General features: G+C 31.4%; 2 protein-coding genes across 2 annotated transcripts in view; one reads left to right on the forward strand and one right to left on the reverse strand.

Annotated features, from left to right (window-relative positions):
• Positions 1–21,918, reverse strand: part of LOC143080022 (ficolin-1-like) — a 347,809-nt gene that overhangs the window by 80,536 nt on the left and 245,355 nt on the right. The gene's annotated exons all lie outside the window — the stretch shown is intronic.
• On the forward strand, positions 16,353–21,319 carry LOC143078484 (uncharacterized). The gene is made up of 5 exons (XM_076253343.1): positions 16,353–17,268; positions 17,804–18,133; positions 18,261–18,430; positions 19,286–20,211; positions 21,296–21,319. Exons 1-5 carry the CDS (start codon positions 17,096–17,098, stop codon positions 21,317–21,319), a joined length of 1,623 nt encoding a protein of 540 aa, XP_076109458.1. The 5' UTR covers positions 16,353–17,095.

The raw sequence follows: 21,918 nt of genomic DNA on the forward strand, positions 1-21,918 counted from the left end.
TTATTAAAAGCTTTCAATTGATTCAAGACAGTATTAACCGACTTCCTGTAGAAAGAAAGAACATTTCTATTCCCTACGTATAGTCTATATTCTTATTCACTTGTTTAGTTTAAATTATATAAGTATGTCGCTTGTGAGTTTTATTTTTGTTTTTTCCTTACTGTTAAATTGCATGACAATGACTCGTTCTACACTATCATATAACACAATGTTGTGGTTTTCAACTGAATTTGATTGAATCCAAACAAATATGTATTTTGATTGAAGTGTTATTAAATTTTATTCATTATTTAAAATAACATCACTTAGTGGAATAATTCCAGATGTAACTTATAGTACATACAAATCATTCATTTAATTAGTTTGCTTAATTTAACTGAGCAGTATACAAATTTTTCGAATATCCTGACTATCCATGACAATAACAAGGGTGTCATTCAGTATTTTGAGGAATCAGAACTGTTGTCGTTGATCTACATTATAGAGAAAAGAGTTGTTAGTCCGGGAAGGTGTTTTGAAGATCAGATGCAAATCTTATATTCTTACATTATTTTTACTCTGTATTGAAATATGTATGAAACAATATTAAAGAGCTTTAATGTTTTGACTGTGTCAATATCACACTACAATAAATTAAAAGTCAGACATAAAAGAGAAATCAGCTGTGTATTGGATTTCGTAGGAACACAATGTAAACAAAGCATCATCGTATCAGCTGTTTGACATTTTAGAAAGATGTAATTGATTCAAATCATCATCCTCAGAAGCATTTGTAACAAAACTATTTTTGTTTGTCATGCGTCCTTTTTTTATGATTTGCATATAAATTCACAAATAGGTTGCGACGTTTACTTTAAAGACTGCTTAAGGGCATACGATACAGTTTGATCCCGTATTTACAGTTTGATGAAAATTTCCATATAGGCTATTTTTTGCCTGATTAAATCAAATATGTAATAAAAAATATACCTTCATGTGCTACTTTTTATGTTAAATGAGGTCGAAATTTTCTATATTTGCTCAAAATTCCGATTTGTGGCCGTATTTTCCCTTTCGAAAGAAAGACATAACTTTTTTGTTTGAAAAGATAAACACAAATTTTTGTTTGTTAAATAATTTGTAATTTCTGTATTTTATAAATATCCTAAAAGTTTATGCATTTTTTATTCAAAAATAACTCATATTTATCAAATGGTCATGAATTGAGAAAAAAACGTCATTTTTGCTGTAGATTTATCAAAATTAAAAAAATTGCACTATTTACAGTCTTATAAAATTTGGTCCACATAATCTCCCTGCAATATGAAACAAAATTTCGTTTTAAAAAATTGGGGTCCATGCACTCGTTTTCAAATTAAATCAGTTTGAATAATAAAAATCAGTCGAAAATGCATCTTTTCCCGATATGTCACAGTTTGACGTCGCGAAAATAACATTTTACGTTAGCAACGTCATTTATTACCTCCCCTATAATTGTATCGTATGTCTCTGAAACAAATATATCTATCTGAATCAAATTTGTTCAAAACCATTTCTAGGGATTCTTGCCAAAACAAGATGTGCCGCATATTTCCGAAAAACAACACTTGGCTGAAGATATTATCTCGAAAATTGTAACAAAAAGATTAAACCTCTTTTACTAATAATGATCAGCTCACTTTTATCTACCATTCCCTTTATTGGTGCAAAATTGTCATTCGACTCCTTATGGGGCAAACATGATCAGAAAGATTAAATCTATATATACATAATACATAGGTTAACATAAATTAATCAAAACTGTCAATCGACTTACGGAATTGAGAATTGAGAATGGAAACGGTGACTGTGTCAACAACCTGACCAAAGAACAGAAAACATTCCAAGACTACCATTTAGTCATAAACGCAGCTAGGAAAACGGAGGCTGACCTCGACTGGACCCTAAACAATAATACAGATTTGTTTTTGGTCTCGCACCTTTTCATTACTCTAATCAGTATACTGCATGTATTACTTTACAGTTTGCTTTTCACTTATCAAGCGGAATTTCGAAGAAAAAAAACATTAGTTGAATTTATGAAAACTTTGGAAATCAGACTAGCTAACTCTTGTTCTATAATATATAACTGATGTGATCATGAATTATCATTGCAATTATATAAGTTCATTTGAACCAATAATATATGGGGGATTTGAATATCAAAGTCACAATATTTTGAGCAAAAAAAATGAAAACATATGGAAACAAAATTCACAAACATCAAGGAAAATTGAAAATGGAAAGTCCCTCATCAAATGTCAAAATTAAAGGCTGAAATACATAAGAAAAGCGGATAGTAACTTTCGTAATCCTGTCTTGGCTCAGACATTTCCTTGGCCGAGTAAAATATGTTTCATTCATCGATTCATGACTGTATAATCACTTCGCCCCAGTCTCAGGCAGCCGGAGCCATGTCAGTTGAACATGTATACTCATAGTAAAAAGTTCGGGCATTTGGGAAAAAAAATTGAACCATCATTCAGGATATGTTTGTGTTGAATCGTCATGACCCCTAATTAGAAGTAGGGATTCCTCAGACACCTCGAGAAAAAAAAACAATGAGTACATTTTGACTGATTTCGATTTTAATGAATAGGAAATTTTTTTATGAATGGAAAAAATTATATCACACGATTTATTAAATATGTTCTGAGCTGAAATGCATTTATTTTTATAGATTACTCATAAGGTCTGAGTACACAGTTAATGACCTTTGATTTCCGATAATATAGTCCCCATTGTGGACAGTGTGTTGCTTGCCAATCTTTTAAGTACCCCTTCCAAATGTATTTCGTCATGTTCTATGCCTCAAATAGCAAGTAGGGGGTAAAATTACACTGTAAAAATTTGGGTCATGAATTTTTAAGTAAAGTAGTGAGTTAGTCCAGCTGAAAAGGTTAAAAATTAGCACTTCGGAGGCTGTCAAAAGATTTCAAGACCCCCTTAACATAGAATTGTCCGAGGAAGTTTTCTTTAATTTTGATATAATTTGTCCCAAAAGTAGTACAACACACTGTAAAAATATGATTGATTAAGCGCAGGTAGGATTTTTTATTTTATTGTCTAAAAGAAATGCACTACGAAATAACTGTGCACTCGGACCATAATGACTCAAGATTTACATGTGTACAGGGAAGTTGAGCGAACAATGTGACATTTTGAGAAAAGACCTGTTTATTTGTGATAGACACAATTGATATTCGATGATATAATGAAAGACAACATTGATATCTCTTAAATATTGTATGCTCGTTTGACGAATAAGAACATGTTAATCAAATTGAAGAAAAATCAAATCTGACACTATTCATTTATTACTTTGATTTATAATTGAAAAAAAAATATTCTTAAAATCAAAATTAAAATACGAAATTCATCTCGCATCGTGTCCAAATCGATAAACGTAACATATGTGAACTTGAGGCACTTTCATGCGTCATCCCAGCTTGTCATTGAATACTGCATGTTTTATCTGTAAGAAAAACAGAGCATGACTGTTCAACTGTAGTAAAACATTTTTAAAACAATATTCTGAAATGATATACTCAATTCCAAATTAATAATGTACAAGAACGTAGAAAAAGAGATGAAAACCATTCAGTAAGTGTAAAAAGTATGTAAGTCCCCTTTAGGTCATATAATTCTCATCAACGTATTAAGAGCAGTATGTATACACCAGAGATGGGTCCGATTACTTTCAATGTAATTGATTAAATTACAATAACTTTGTCATTTGTACGATTAAATTAAATTAATGATTATATCATTTCTGTAAGTATCTGATTAAATTAATGATTGCATTTGCAAAGTAATCAGATAAGATAAGATAAGATAAGATTTTATTGATATAAAAATCCAAAATCTGGATTGTCATCAACACATACACAAAGAACAAACAAACAGTAATCATTACAATCAATTATATGTACATAAAATGGTAATATATATTTTCTTTCTTATCTATCTATTTGACTGAGGAGGTACAGTTTTACATCATAGTTATACAATTTATATACTAAATAACGTAAAATAGCTTAAGTTAGTGAACGTCTGAACTTGTACATCTCACTAATACCTTTTATGCAACATTTACTGACATCATAATCGTTACTTCGAAATATGAGGTGAAATTTTTCTATGTCTGAAAGATTCATGATAACATCTGATTACACTGAATTAAAAAATAACATTTTGAATGAGGTTAATGAACAATGATGAATAAACGTTTTTGATATAACTATTGTATTTTTGAAGAGTATTTTATTTGATATATTATAAAATGACAACTTAAACTTTCATCTATTTAATAAATCTCAAAAGTTCACTACATACACTGACATATATACACGAACATTGTGTCACTGGTCATATTGATTATGACCAATTACACTTTATCATCATTGATCTCTGAATTATGTTGACTTCAATTAAATAAAGGTTTATAAAGAGTTAGCTGTTAATCTTCTTACCTCTTCCAGACTTTGTATGTATTTCAAGATGAGTTTATGGAAGTTAAATGGATGAAATAAAGTTACCAGTTCAAAACTAAGTCAAATTTTAATATGATTGTTTAATCAAATTGTAAACAAAATATAAGTACTAAAAATCATTACATACCAACATCTATTTATTTTAAACAATATTTTAATTTGGTTTGTGCTAGTTAGATAAATTTTCAAATGTATGATTTATCTTTTATCATTTATATTGCCCTACAGCTATACACAATAGAGTTGGTAATTGCAATTAAAACAAACCTTAATTGGTCTCAATTCAAAGTTGACAAAAATCACAATATTAACAAAAGATTATAATTCAAGGTTAATGAAAAATATTACTTGAATATAACAGTAGCTATCAAATATATGTATGTACATCTTTAAATTGTGAAGAGACATATATGTTTCTGCTTAGGCTAATTATGACTTTTCAACACTGTGAGAGCTTAGTTTTTACTGAATTATACAAATCAATTAACATGCTTAAAGAAGACAAAACTGTTTCAACAAGTTAAATATTCATTTAATTTGAATACCTAAAAGATTAATGTATTGACCAAAAACACAGTTTTAAATTTGTTGCATTGTAATCAGAATGTAATCAAAAAGCAATCAGGATTACAGGGTATTTTGAAAAGTACTTAATAAAATTAAATTACATGTAATCAGCTTTTGGGTTGATTAATGATAACAATGATTACTTGAATAATTGAAATCAATTACAACTGATTAATGATTACAATTAAATTACCCCAACTCTGGTATACACTAACTGTCTTTAAAAAAAAATAACAGTCTCTCCAAAAGTGTTTTAAAATGGCAGTGGTCATCGACGGGTGCATTTAAAAACAATTATATAAAACCAAAATGTCTCTTTAATTAAATCAAAATATGACTAGCTTGCAGAGTTCCCACTTCCCTTGTGGAATACGTTACAGCCAGTATAAAAAAAAATATGTTCGGTCATTCTTTTATACTTGTAGATATAAGTGTGCTGAACAGGGTTTCCCCTGGGTCAATTATTTTTTTCGCCACGTCTGTCGCCAAACAATATATTTTTCACCACTTTAGTATTTTTTTCGCCAAGTAGCATGAATGTATTTTTCGTTTAACATTTTTCTTCTTTCTACCTTTCCCCTTTTTCCACCAAAAAAAATAAGATGAGTTTGCCCTAATGTCATGTTTGTTGTCTATGATTATTCTCTTATCTTATTTTTCAGTTTACATTGTAATATAAACACATTGTTACTTTAAAAAAGAAAAACTTAGCCTTTTTTTAACTGAAAAGTGGGTAAATTCATCAAATTTGGAACAACTTTTCTAAAAGTTTGGTGCTGAACTTATTTGCTGTTTTTTCCCCTCAGAGTTACAACGGACATTTCAATGCCAACAACTTTGTAAAATTGTACATATTAGGTACATTGTTGAAGTAGGCATGGATCTGCGCATCATTTCAATCCCGGCCAGTTGGCTTTCACTGCTTTAGCTTTTGATATATCAGCCAAGAACAGCAGTCTACTCCTTAGTCGGTTTTTTTTGTAAGCAACAACGACCATATATCATGTGCCATGCACAACATAAAACTAGATAACTTCAGGTTTATTCATGTAAAGTTCGGATCAGATTAGCTAAAATAATAAATCATGACAACGGCGGGCGGGAGAAAATTTTCTGCATGAAAAAAAGAAGACAATATAACACAAATAAGAGTAAATTTGATAAAACGAATTGTCGAATAACTGTTTTTTAGAACTCTCTTACTAAATATTCTGATGGCATTGAAGTAAACAGTAAACTCTTTTTTTCTAAAGAATCAAAATTTAGATGCTATGGAACTTACACAGTATTCATAGCATATCAAACATACTTCTTCAATCGAACATTATACCAAAATCAAACATCAGTATTCATTAACGTATATGAACGAAGTGGTATTTTTTTCAAGAAATAACGTAGTTCTCATTGAAAGAAAGAATATTTGTTTAAATGCATTTAGTTAACACCTGTATACAGACTCATTATGGATACATGTAATCCGTTTCACAGATGATATCGGAAATGTTCCTTATGTCTTGATCATATCTACAATACAGTTCCCTTTTCCACGAATGTGACCTACCTAATTACAATATTTACCGGGTTTGTAATAACATGAGCAACACGACAGGTGCAACATGTGGAGCAGGATTTGCTTACCCTTCCGAAGCACCTGAGATTACCCTGCTAAGTCTTTAGTTTTCTATGTTGTGTATCGTGTACTATTTTTAGTCGTTTTTTTTCTCATTTTTAGCCATTGCGTTGACAATTTATTTTCGATCTATGAGTTTGACTAACTGGAATTTTCTTTTGTTAAAAAAGAGAGGCGAAAGCTACCGTATCTTTCGCCCTTCTTTTTCAACAAAAGATAACTGTACAGTAACATGACGTGACAAGTATTATTTTGAGTAACCTAAATGCACAGATGTAATCAATTGTGTATGCTCTTGCAGGGAAAAAGTAAACATATATTTTGATAAAGCAAACAATCTATGAACTAAGCATACTTTCATAGAATAAACCTAAATTATTTATTCTGCAAACAAGTCACATTGTTAAGACACCGGTAAAAATCAATGTGTTTTCAGCACGAATGCAAAGCGTTTCATGCGGGTTTAGGCTTCAAATTATAGTTTTATTATCTTCAAGTCAAAAAAGAAAACGTTATTTAGGAAGCATTTATTACTAGGAATGTCAAGCGTAGTCAGTGAATGTGTGGTTTACGACACGAAAGATGAATATTCATTTCCAAACTAACAAAATCAAGGCTTTTATCAATAATTTCATAGTTTTTCAAACATTTTAAGCAAATTTTGTCAAATAACGACTGAACATGGTTGAATGCACATGCCTACCTTCAAATGTATTTCAGAACACTAAAATGTATGTGACTTTTACTGCACATACTTTATTTACTTCCAAGCTAGCAGAATATATATATAAGCAATAACGATACCTTAAGCTTCCTACTGTATGCTGTATAATGTATAAACACTTCATGTTATCACATGTTGGTAGGATTTTGTCCATTTGTTTGATGTGTTTTATCATTTGATTTTGTCATTTGATTAGCGACTTTCCTTTTTGAATTTTCTCGGAGTTCAGTTTTTTGTGATTTTACTTTTTGATGACCTACATCTGTTTATTTCTGTGTCATTTTGATCTTTTGTGGAGAATTGTCACTTTGGCAATCGTACCACATCGTCTTTTTTTCTGTTACCAGCGACGTCACAATATCGCCGGTAAAAAGTTATCAGGGACTTCATAACAAGTGAGAAATAGTTACCAAGCCTATTTTTTCTATCGTAGAACTGTGACGGAGGGGATAACCCAGTAATAGAATGATGTACAGATGATCGGTTTTATTACGTAAACATATAGTAAAATATCAAACTTTAAGGTTCGTTCGATGCGGCTTATATTTCATGATACCATTGTGTGAAACTCGAATCTTCCTAAATAAATAATTAATAGCCAAACAGTAAAAGGAAACGTTTACTTTAGATTAATGTATACACTAGTATACCGTTGACAGTATCAATATCGTATTGTTTTCTTATGTGTGTATGACCAGGAGCAAGATACATCATACATGTACATGCATTAAGAATTCTTACATTTATCTATAACATGCACTCAATAAAATTCAATTTACCTTTTCCTGATTTTTTCCTTTTTGTTCTTGAGGAGCTGACCTCTTCTGCATCTATCGGCATAGGCTTTATTTCTACAAAGAGTAATGTGAATCCCGTGAGTCAGATTTAAAAATCTAGTAAGGACAAACAGTAAAAACGAATACTTTAAGATAAAAAGAAGATAGACCAGTCATGCTAAAGAAAAAGACAGAAATCTAAACCAAATTAATAGAAAAAAGTTTATCTTAAATTTAGCATGTTTAACTATTGTCTTAAAAAATCATTATATCTAATAGAATTAGTAGATTTAGCTAACGAAGTCCTTATACTTGAATAAAGCATTCATTTTTAGTGGAAAATTGTTTTAACGTTAATTAAGTTATAATTAAAAATTGTTTGCTAAACCCTCTCTGTGATTAATGTAAGATAACTCTGGTCAATTTTTGCAATCATTGTTTCATAAGGGGGAAATAATATATTTCGATGATTGAAGTGTTAAACGACCTTGACTGGATATACATCCCTCGCACGGCCATTCTGTTCATTTATAGTCTTTTTCAAACAAAAAATCTTTATGTTGGTATAGATAAATTTTAATCATTACAAAACAAATAAATGAAATTATAGATATTCATTTAAAAAAATAATAAACCAATAAAGCATACTAAGATCTAGTACATTTATAAATTTTGGAGCAATTTAAAGCTTAATAAAATAACTAGACGTAAAGATTGAATTAAGACCAGTTCAAGGTAGACAATCAACATTGACTTTTTGGAAATTGAACATAGTACAAAGAAATGCAACTCTTGCATACAAATGATACATCAAAAGAATTATTAAACACGAATTCGTGCGCCACCTTCAATGACGATTCTAAATTATCATTATGACAAACAGTTGTAAATCTATAGAATAGTGACAGCTAATGAATGCCAACCCACAGTGAAATACATTTGATTGAATTTTTTAAAACCTACTCGGAAAAATGCCCAAACTACTTGATTTCCATAGCTCAAAATTAACATGTTTACACATTGATAAAATATGGTGGTTAAACAATAGAAGTCTATGCTTGCATCAACTTACCCAAATATATATTTATTAAAAGCCAAATTATTTTGTATTTGTTTACATTAAAATCCATCTTGGAAATTTTAAAATTATCACAAATCCCGGTTAAGATTTGACTAAATACCAACATCCAGATACGTTCAGGTAAATATGCTATATCTTTTCTTATTACAACGATAAGTTCGCCGGTAAAAGATATAATTGTCACTCAGAAATACATTAGTTGGTTAATGTTTCTATTGTAATCGTAAAACCTACGCGGTCATCAAATCTCGAAGGATACGACTTGTTTGCTTGACGGCATTGAAGTATCAAGTTAAGTTCTTCAATTTTAAATACATATATATTGAACATGTACATTGAATCCATATTTCATTGAATGCTTGCATTCCATGTATCTCAGCGAACTAGTCATGATACTACTAAAATAAGGGAATCTGCTTCAGATCTTGATAATATCATTGATCCTCGTGGATATTTCAATTTTCTAGGTGTTATGCATGTGGTGCGTGTTTTAAAGAAAACACAACCATACAACGTATACGGTTTATATGTTCGCGGGATTTCCGATTTTTGTTTGCCTTTATTGTTTTTTTCTTAAGTAACCGTCGGAAAAGTATTGTTGCTTTTACACATTTGTTTTCTGTCGGTTTGCTTTTTTTCGTCAGCTACATGTAGCCCTCCATCCTTGACCCTCAACCCCAAGTACAATATCTTATTGCTTTATTGTACCTACTATATGGACTAACTAGAAGAACAGATTTTACTGAAATCATTTGAATTTGAATTGATCAAGAAATTATAATAAATTTTGATTTCTTTCCGAGTCTGATCATATATGTCCCATCAAATGAAAAAAATGATGTGATGCTTGAAATAATGTTAATCATATGAAATTTTATAAGTTTGATGTTTTGGAATCGGTTTTTTTTTTTTTAATTAGAAGTAAATATACGATCCGTGTGCTTTTTTTCAGATATAAGGCGTTGGAAATCTGGCGGGAATAGATTCTCTCTAAAACATTTATGAAATCAAAAAAAGGTTTTTCTTTCAAAAACTATGAAAGAAAAATAACAAGGATTATACAAGATTTTCAAAAATCGTTATTTAAACAATACATAAATAAATCATGGAAAACAAGTAGGATTTAGCGCGCAGAATTTCTAAGGCACTACATGCATAAAACTAGAGGATTCCAAATAACTTACATTAATTCAAAAACTAGAGTAGCGAACATCCTTAAGGGCATACGATACAGTTTTGATCCCGTATTTACATTTTGATAATTATCAACCTGATTAAATCAAATATGTAATAAACAAAATATACCTTCATGTGCTACTTTTGAGTAAAATGAGGTCGAAACTTTGTATATTTGCTCCAAATTCGGATTTGTGGCCGTATTTTCCCTTTAGAAAGAAAGACATAACTTTTTTGTTTTAAAAGATAAACACAAATTATTTTTTGATAAATAAATTGTGATTTCTGTTTTTTATAAGTATCATAAAAATTTCTTCATTTTTTATTCAGAAATAACTTATATTTATCAAATGTTCATGAATGTAGAAAAAAACATTATTTTTTGCTGTATATTTATCAAATTTAAAAAATTTGCACTATTTTCGCAATTTTTGACAATTGGCACACATTATCTTCTCGCGTAATACAACCGAATGACATTTTAAAAAAGGGGGTCCATGAACTCGTTTTCATGTTAAAAAAAATTGAATGATAAAAAGCAGTCGAAAAGTGAATCTTTTCCCCATAAGTTATAGTTTGACGTCGCGAAAATAACAATTTACGTTAGCAACGTCATTACCTCCCCTGTAACTGTATCGTATGCCCTTAAGGGGACCCAAACATCTGAAATTAAGTACTAAACCAACATCAGAAGTTACTAAAAAAAAATTATCAACATTTAGGATTATAAAGTTGAGGCTAAGTGACGAAATTACACAAACGATTTTGTCAAATACTCAATGTTTTAGGCAAATCATATAAGTAAAGAACCCTATTTAAATTCTGTGCATTATGCAATATACATTTATCATAATAAATTATTTTTCCTATGGACAATCAAAAACATGAATTCTACAAAACTTTCCTAGGTAACAAATCACAAACGCATAACTTATGAAATATTTAAAATGTACAGTATATGTTCATCATCATTCAACACTCTATGAACATGCTAAAAATTATTCAAAACATTCATGCTGGCATGCATATGGTGTTTCCAAACTGACTCTCTGACTTTTCAAATGCAAGTCTTAGAAATTTCGTTAACTTGTAATAACTAATGTAGAAAATGTAGACCGTATATTATCAGCATAACACGGTTAAATGACTCACCACAGACAGGGCTGAGGCTTGTGTCGTATAGGAATGACAAATCTGACTAACAGTAAATGTGTCAAAGGATTTTGTGGTCAGATTGAATGTATTGCAAAATCTATCTCAATTTGACTAATTGTAGCCTGTATCCTTCTGTGAACTGTAAGATTACAACGTGGCTTATGTTTACCAAAAAGCAATTCAGGTAAAAAAAAAAACAGTTTCAGTGCAAAAACAAACTGTTTAACTTAATGCGATATTGATAGATACAGCGTTTATCTTTGAAGACAAAAAAAATATGAAAATATTGTTAGAAAAGATATGAAACCATATAAGCAAACCTTGGTTTATATTATATATTTCCTATGATGATATTCTTGATAGATGATTACTGCTAGGCATTGGGTGATGTAAATTTGTAATTGTAATGTATGGTAATGCATCACATTTTCCCAAGTAATTGCATGTAATGTGTAATGCAGCAACATTTGCATTACATGTAATTATAATATAATGTATTACTTGAGAAAAAGGTTTCATGCATTACCTTGCATTACATGGCATTACTTGTTTTTCACATACTATATATCTTTCACAAATTGTTTGATATCTAGCTAAAGCAGAATTAAAAAAAAGAGGGACAAAAAAGGCGTCCAGCGTCTGTTAATTAAAAAAAAATATTCTTCTCTTAAACTTCTTAGCCAAATTTAACCAAACTTGGCCATAATCATCACTAGGGTATTTAGTTTAAAAAAAACATGTGTCCGATGACCCTACCCGCCAAATAAGATGTCCGACATTGCAAAAAATAGAACATAGGGGTAAAATACAATGTATGTCTTATATCTCGGAAACCAAAAAATTTAGAGCAAATCTTACACAAAATTGTTTATCAGGTTGAGATCTATCTGCCCTGAAATTTTCAGATGAATCAGACAACCCGTTGCTGGGTGGCTGCCCCTGAATTGACAATTTTAAGGAAATATTGCCGTTTTTGGTTATTATCTTCAATATTATTATATATGAAATAAACTGTAAATAGCAATAATGTTCAGCAAAGTAATATTTACAAATAAGTCAACATGATCAAAATTGTAAGTTGACCCCTAAAGGAGTAATTGCCCTTTATAGTCATTTTTTACAATTTTTCGTTTATTTTTGTAATCTTTTACAAAATCTTCTCCTCTGAAACTACAAAGACTAATTTAACCAAACTTGGCCACAATAATCATTATGGTATCTTGTTTAAAAAAATGTATCCGATGACCCCGGGAACCAAGATGGCCAAGATGGCTACAAATAGAACATAGGGGTAAAATACATATTTTGGCTCTTATTTCTGAAACCAAAACATTAAGAGCAAATCTGACGTGGGTTAAATTGGTCATAAGGTCAATTTATATCTGCTCTGAAATCTTTATATCCATAACTGTATTTGGCGAAATCTTTTGATAATTGGATTGCCAATGCTTTTGATCATTGCACTTCATTTGTAATTTTACATATTTTGATATGAGTGTAAGCGATGAGGCTTTTGTAGGCTAAACGCTATTCTAGCGTACAAACTTTTGAGTTTATAAAGTACAGAATCATAACGATATAGTTGTGCGACATGCAATAAATACTTAAGTTAACATTTTCATTTTAATGATTCAGAAAAAAATATTTTGTCATTCCTCAATACACCTTAAATACACGCTATGAACATAATCGACTGATAGGATTTTGAATTTCGAAGTTCTGATAATGGTCTGCAGTTTACTGTTCAATCAAACATCAGAATTTTTGATAGATACTGGCTTTTCAAGAAATGAGACATTCCAAATGAGGTTTTTCAACCAAGATGCAACTGCTTTTACATTTCAAAACTGCTTTTAATTATGAAATTGGCTGACAACAAATGATACTCCTTTAAAGGTAGACACTAGACATGTATGAACTCCTTTAAATTAAACTCCTTTTTTTAAATTTTTCATTTTGACTCTTTCATATATTTTTAGACATTGACCAGTTAATTTTTTACATCATTACTTACAGTCAAATTCAGCCTCCTACCGTTCAACTGCCTTTTTCATTGGTTTAAGTGTGGAACGTTTAATAATTAACAGAAAAACAGTTAACATGTATGTACAAAGGTAATATGATTTCAATGTTTATGGGTTTTATCGCTGCTGCAAAAGTCATATGATTAATTTCAAACCCTTTTTTCAGTCATCATTTTGTAAATCGTTTTTATTTTAATGATAAACCATACCGAAATATCTCCATGGTTCCAGAGCTAAAACGTTAGGATTTGAATTTTTGATTGTCCAAACAAAAAACTTGGCATTATGGCATGTGAACGAAACAAGAACCACATTTAGATATAATAGGCGAGTGACTTTAACCATAAAAATAAATTTTTAATGCACCTACCTAACACACGGCTAAATTATATATCATTTGAAAGCTACAAATCTGTACTATCTGTTTTGCCCGGTCGTAAAAAAATCGTACGGTGCAATTTCCGTCAAATCAAGATCAAAGGCCAAGGACGAATAAGTGCATATTTTCTAAGATTTCAGCCTGATTGCATAATATGACTTTTATATACGAAATTCACATATGCAAACAATTTAAACTTTTAGCAGAGAGATTAACAGTCATTATTCAAATGCATTTTTTAATATTTAAAGCGTGTTTTTGACAGATAGCACATGTTTCCTGAAATTCGAGTAAAAGTTAACAAAATGTGTGAAAACCCAAATTTTTCTTTCTGGTGCAAATACTAATCAATTAAAACTAAGTAAAACCCTGTAATGACTATCAAAGAAGTTTTTGACATCATAAAATCTCCTAAAATTATGCTTACTTCTAATCAAACAGCAAATCATAACAACTCATACAGTTGCCCAAAATACCGCCATCTGCGAAAAAACAGCTTTTAAGCATTTCTTCCTATTTAAACATTGTATGTGGTCAATATAAGATTTAATAAACAAATTCTTAAAAATCTGAAAAATTTAGAGTAGAAAAAATATGTGCGCGAATCATCTTATTGCTTGAAATAAAGGGGGTGAAACCAAGAGATTGCAATCTGCATTGTAACTACCAGACTGAAATAAACATTTCGGCTTTTCTAATTGTTTGATTTGTAACTTCATTATAAATATTGATGTAGTGAAAAGACCTTTTATTTATTTAATGTGAATAGAAAATTTAGACCAAAATAAATAGAAAATAAATTGATGAAAATTGAAATTTCCAAGAATTTTAAAAACTAGTAAACACATTATAAAACTTGACTACTTGATTGCTTAAATTGCGTTGTTCATTGTTTACATGCATTAATTCGTTAAATAAGAATAATTGTGAAGAAAAAATGTCCATTAATACGCAACGATTCTAGTTACAACTAGACTTCCTGAATAGCTTGAATGACTAGTTCATTTTTCATACGAGGATGACTTCATGCAAGAGTTTCTGATGACGACTGAAAAGAAGCTATCATTATCTTGAAACTTCACGTTCCATTATATAGATGATGTCATCTCACTGAATATCGCAAAATTTGTGACAATGTTGGACTCAAAAGATACAGTTTACTCTATCACGTATCTTGAAATCGATGATAAGGGTTGGTTGAGAACAAGTTTTACGACAAAAGAGATGAGCATAAAACAACCAATAAAAACACCCCTGACTACCAAATTATAAACTTTTCATTTCTATGTAACAACATTATAGCAAAGCCTGCATATCTATACTACTAAAGGAGAGACCGATATGAGCCTCAACTCCTCTGAAATAAAGGCAACTATAGTATACCGCTATTAAATAGTCATCAATCGATTTACTAGTAACTGAAATAAATCCGGGTCACAAAGCAAAAACTAGGAAAACGCATCAACTATAAGAGGAACACAACGATATAACAGAAACACAGAACTGCTACAAAAACAAACGCCAACATACGAAGAAACAGATTATTCGATACCAACTGCCATATGCCTGACTTGGTACAGGACATTTGAAGAAAAATGGTGGTTTAAGCATGTTTTAAACCAGAGTTCAAATGCAAAGTTGAAATCATCCCTTTGAAAATTTCATGGACGCCACTACGAGTTGGTTGCAATTATGAGATATCTGTTTCGCCAGATGACGACTGATAAGTTCCATCGACGTAACCAAATTGCCGTCATTTCTGCCGTGAATGTCACCAACCGAATAAGGCTTGGCACCGATTTAGGAAATACATGAGTCACAAGACGGGTAAAAGAGAGTCGTGACTACTAACACAAAGGTTCCTGGTTCGTTTCCGTTCCGTGATGAAAATTTCAGGGACTGAATTTTCGGCTCTTCCTTGACACCATTTGTGAGTATGGTCTTGAGGAAACGATGAAAGTCCGTTGGAAGGGGACGATAAATGGCTGACCCGTGTTAAGAGAGAGCCATATCTCTTGCACGTTAAACACACCTTTGTAGATTTCGAAAAAGAGCAGGCTAATGCCGCTACAAGGCAGCACTCGCATCCGCAAAGTGGAAAGCGATTAATTTAAGTTGCAAAACTTGTTTCCCAATCCACTATAAATAAATATGTTTAAACTAAGACGGGTGTCACCTGTGGAACATGATCTGCCTACCCTTCGGGAGCCCCTGAGTTCACTCAAAACATGTTTTGGGGGTTTGTGTTACTCAATCTGTAGTTACCACCTATTCTTCGTTAAAGTGCACATTTGCATTTTTAATGGTCGCCGACAGTTGTCAGTAAAAATATGGAAATAGTTGATAAAACATCATTGTTTTTTAGTACAACAATATATAAGTACACAATATCAAACATTTAGGCAAGATGATTAAGTCAAACATCTGTAAATTAAAAAAAAATATATTGATGAATATGCTATACTTAATGAAAATCTCCATGTCGCCCTTAAAGGTAAGACTTTTATACTCCGCGATATTGTCACAATAATGGAACAGTATGAGCTTTATCATATTAAAATATGTAATTATACCAAAAATAAGAGTTTCCAAAAAGTTTTAATTAAGTATCAACATAATTATAAGCGTAATTGAACTTTAAAGCTTGTCGCCTGATTTTGGTAATCTACGTTACTCGAACACCTCGATCGTAATTTTTATGAGAAGATATGATCATAAAATAATAAAATACTTAAAAACAATATTGCAAACAATCATATATTTAAAAAAAACACCTAACTTTAATTCAGTTTCTATGTTATCATAAGTACAACACGTCATTCAAAGGTAGATACAAGAGTTTTTTTAAGAAAGTAATCTACGTTCTGTTTAATCTCGCAGAACTTTATCCAATTGCCTATAATGCGATTAATTATAACTCAACCATTATCAAGCTTAAATGAATCCCCCCTAAAATCATTTCTTCGTAACATTTTTTCTTGAGAAAAACCGTCATGGAATGAAATTGTGTAATTTACGTTCTGTAATTTACGTTCCGGTTTTATACTAACAGTTAAATAGGAATGAACAGCGATGTCTTTTTTGTTGGAGACACGTAATTGGGACATTATCGCACCGTCAATGTTGTGGATTTTACGTTTTTTACGTCATTTCCGATGTTTTGAAAAGTTACAAGGGCAGCAAAATTCAAATATATATACTGCATTAATATACCTACAGTTATTGCCGCTGTTGAACCAAGGAAGGTAAGACTATTTGATTTTATAAAAGAAAACATATATTTGTATAACTATTTACCGGGCTACTTAATTATTAAAAGATAGACACCTTGGAAACAGACTAAATCTCTAGAGGTCATGTTAGGATTTTGCATTGTTTTTCTCTGTTTACCTTTAGTTCATGTGCGTGTTACTTTATATATTTACACACTACATAACAGAAACTTACATGAAACATAGAAAACAATATTGTAAGACTCAAGTTCATCATAAATTAAAATTGTGTTCATACAAGTATACAATAGATAGTGATTTTGTAAAGGTAACGTATATTACATTTTGTACAAGACCAAAGCAATAAAACCATGGATTATACTTATTATTTGCTTATTATTAATTGCCTGTCTACTTCGTCCTTCTTGGGAGACATTCACTGTATGTTTGATTACAAATAACACACTCGTAACTTTAAAATTATATCGAATAAAAGCTTATAATGTATGGTAACGTAGATTACTATGTAAGGTAACGTAGATTACATTTTGACTTCTTTGTATTGTAGGATGCCTATGACCAAGGCAGAGAAGCAGAAAGCATATAGGGACCGTAAGAAACAACAAGAAGGGGAATCCTACCTAGAAAAGGAAAGACAGAGGACCAAGGCATACTATGTACCCATAGCTGAACGGTCAAAAACTGACCAGGAGAAGAGAAGGAAAAAAGTTCGGAAGCTTGTTCAAAAACATAGAGAACGCAACAGACAATCCACTATTGAACCAAGTACAAGCCAGCCATCTCAGCAAGTTGAATCTACATCACAAGAACAAGAACAAGTCGTTAGCTCAAGCACAGATAATCCCATTTCAACTCCACTTGTAGTCAAGACTACCATGTCAGAATCCGAAAAATCGTACTAGAAAAAGAATTAGCAGACAAGTCGCCAAATGCAATCGGGAAATCGAACGCTTGAAAGGTGAAAATATTAATACACAAAGAAAATACAAAACCGTCTCTAAAAGGTACGAAAGACTTGTAAAGAGAACTACACAAAACAAATCATCCGAACATGTTGGACAAGATAAAGAAACAGGAAATGACACACATGGAAATGATGGCCCGAGTTCATCAAAAAGTGGAACAGAAAAACTTACTCCTAGGAAAAGGACATATAAAGAATTAAGAGATGAAGGCTTGTCACCGAGCAAAATTCCCAAAATTGTGAAGAACAAACTTGTCTTAGCAAATCTATTGACAGATGAAATCGAGGATGTATATAACAAAAGTGACCAGCAAGCAAAAGCTATTGTAACGAGTATTGTATCAAGCAGCAAACTGAAAGAATACAAGTTCACAAAGACGCTTAGTCAAAGTACAGGCATTAGAAGAAGTCGTCTTGTAAAAAAACGAAAAAAAGATTGGGCAAAAGTACGGAAAAGAACAAGGAACCGCATTAAGCGTGAGAGCCTTCGCAAAGATATATTAACATTCCTAGAAAGAGATGACAACAGCAGGGAGATGCCTGGTAAAAATGACAAAACAAAAACGGAAGATGGACATGTTCAGAAAAGAATCCTAAATGATAACATGGCGTTTCTGCATCTTAAATATAAAACAGAAACATCAAGTAATGTTTCTTTTTCTCGCTTTTGCACAATGAGACCAAAGAACATAGGACTGACTAGGTATCTCAGTAGAAATAAATGCTTTTGTCAGAAACATCAAAATATGGCTCTTGCGTTAAAATCGATGAAAAAAGCAGGCGCATCGGTGCCATTGAACCCTGACGAATTCATACGAAAACTAAGAACTACTCCTGCCAACACTTTTCTTAGCTCCTTAGTAGATGAAGAAGTCGTCTTCAGTCAGTGGAAAAAGGTAGATATGCCAGACGGAAGGAAGAAAACAGTCATCGTTGACCAAACTTTAAAGAAAGAAGACTTTAATTCAATAATGAATAAACAGATTTGCGAATTTTCCCAACATGTACAAAGAGTCAAAGCTCAGTATGCCGCAATCAGTACCCTTAAGGAAAACTTACCTCCAGATCATATTCTTGTCCAGATGGACTTTGCAGAAAATTTTGCGTGTAGTTCAGCAGACGAGGTGCAAAGTGCATACTGGAATGGTACTGTTGTTACACTGCATCCTGTTGTAGTTTATTTTAAAGAAAACTCAGACACTTTGAAACACAAAAACTTTGTATATGTTTCTGATGATCTAGGACACAATTTTGGGGCAGTTTATGCTTTCATCAAAGACATTGTGAATGAAATGAAAGCAGCGGTTAACGATATTAAAATGGTACATTATTGGACGGATTCTCCTAGTTCACAATACCGAAATAAGTCAGCATTTTATGTCGTGTCTGATCATAAAAATCTGTTAGGAATTCAGGCAATCTGGAACTACTTTGAGACAGGACATGGGAAAGGCCCCTGTGATGGCATAGGGGGTACGTCAAAGAGGACAGCCGACTTAGCCATCAGACAGGGAAAGATCGTAGTTCAAAATGCTTCAGATTACTTTGAAAAAGTTGGACCATTGCATAAAAGTGCATCTTATTGCTTCGTGTCTTCAAAGGACATTGATATATGTAGAAAGGAAGTCGAAGAAATCAACAAGTCACTCATCGCTTTGAAGGGAACAATGCAGGTCCATCAAGTTGCATCAGTTTCTAAAGGAAGAGTCAAAACATGCACAACATCATGCTATTGTGAATACTGTATTGTTGGAACTTTACATGATTACAGCGAAGGAGTAATAGTAAAATCAAGGCGAAATGTTGAGCAAAACGTAGAAACCAATCTGACAGTTACACAGGGGGACCAAAACGATGAACCTGAAACAACGACACCGGGTGATAATCGGTATAAACAAGATGATGCCGTGACCTCCGAAGATGCGAGTAAGGACATTGTTGAAGGAGATTGGGTTGCAGTAACATATGACGACGAATGGCACATTGGTAAAGTAATAACAATTGATTCAGATGACGAACTTGAAATAAAATTTCTACGACCTACAAGAACAATTAATGATTCGAAATCTTTGTTCAAATGGCCATTACCGCCGGATATTCTAAACATGAAAAGAACGGAGATTCTTTGCCAAATCATAGAACCCAGTGCTGTGGGAAGAAGTGGGCGAAGTTTCCAAATCGACGTTGGTGACAAGGAGAAAATACTGAAAAAAATGAAATAACTTTAATAAATACAAGCAAATTGTACAAGGACTGTGTTTTTGTTAGTCTATTGAATTTTTCATTGTATTTTGTAAAAAAGATTGTACATTAACCAAAGGGCTTCATTGATACCGTTTATATGAAACTTTTGATTTTTATAACAACTTTGATGGAAATATGGTAATCTACGTTACCGGTGTTTTTCTTAAAACTATTAGTAAAACGTCAATGCCTTTTCAAATTTTATGTTACAACTTTCTACATATACTAAACACCATCAAATTATATTGTCAAAATAAAGCTTAATGTTTTCTTTAAGCCTAAAAACATCTTTTCACAAAGAGTTAGTCAATTTATGGTTACATTTTAGTCCAAAGATAACCAACACCACTTGGATATTGTCTATCATCATTTTTTTAAATATTTGTCTTCTTGTTTTCACAGAGTATCACTTAGATTTGATTTTTTACTTGTGTGTCGGTCATTGTTTGGATATTGTGAAATTGTAATCTACGTGACACATCAATTGTAATTTACGTTACCGAAGTCAATCTGAAATAAAATTGGTAGGTGTAAACATAATCATTTCAGGTCTGAAATAAGTCAAAGCACTAACCCATTGTTTTACTGTAACAAAAATAGGCTACTTAACTTTCTGACGGTAACGTTTGTAGAGTAGCTGGAAGATAAGCCTTTGTAAAACTACATTGCAAACCCAAAAATACGATAAGCATTTGATGTTATTTTTTTTTAAATTATTAACCTCCTTTCGTATAACCCTTTTCGATGCCCCAGTATTTATTATCATAGAATCTTTTTTTCTTTTGCCAAAATTTATAAGTATTATACATTTTCAAGATAAAGGTTTTTTAGATTGGATATATTGTTGAAACGTAGATTACAATTACTGTTTTGTTGCATTGATGTAAAATTGTGTAAAATATTTATCATTTGAGCCTGAGTCGCTAAATTTTGCACATTGTTAGTTTAATAGTTGTTCTTTCCGAAAACGAAACAGATAAATCAATTAAAAGGTTTTAACTTTCACAACTTTATTTTTTGACATGTACACTTTAACGAAGAATAGGTGTTTATATGTTGTGTTTTGTATACTGTTGCTTGTCTTGTTCGTTTTTTGCCTGTCTTTGTCAGTTCGTTTTTAATTATGAGTTTGATGTCCCTTTGATATATTTCGTCACTATTCAAGTAGTAAAAGGTTTAAAAATTGTAGATCAGTGTAGCTAAATGTATCATGATAACGATTTGGTTCTATATATATATCATCGTGAGCAAATTAAGTTATTTTCGCGGATATTTGTCTTATTGCGTTTATATTCTTCATTTTACTTTGAGGTGATTTTTTGGCTGATTTTCATTACTGCAAGTTAATGTGTTTAAAGTAAAATAATATCAAAGGGAAAATCAACATCTCAAACCATGAATCAAATAAAGTTAATTAAAACCATGAACAAAATAAAATTAAAGTCCATGAGATG

This window comes from Mytilus galloprovincialis, chromosome 6, assembly GCF_965363235.1.
Source record: "Mytilus galloprovincialis chromosome 6, xbMytGall1.hap1.1, whole genome shotgun sequence".
In the NCBI taxonomy this organism is placed as follows: Eukaryota; Metazoa; Mollusca; class Bivalvia; order Mytilida; family Mytilidae; genus Mytilus; species Mytilus galloprovincialis.

Bases quoted from the DNA above. Each gene is read 5' to 3' on its own strand.
- LOC143078484 (XM_076253343.1), top strand. From the start codon at position 17,096: ATGTCTTTTTTGTTGGAGACACGTAATTGGGACATTATCGCACCGTCA. The intron at 18,134-18,260 runs GTCAGAATCCGA...CGTCTCTAAAAG, and splicing joins CTTGTAGTCAAGACTACCAT to GTACGAAAGACTTGTAAAGA. The intron at 20,212-21,295 runs GTAATAACAATT...AAGGTTTTTTAG, and splicing joins ACGAATGGCACATTGGTAAA to ATTGGATATATTGTTGAAAC.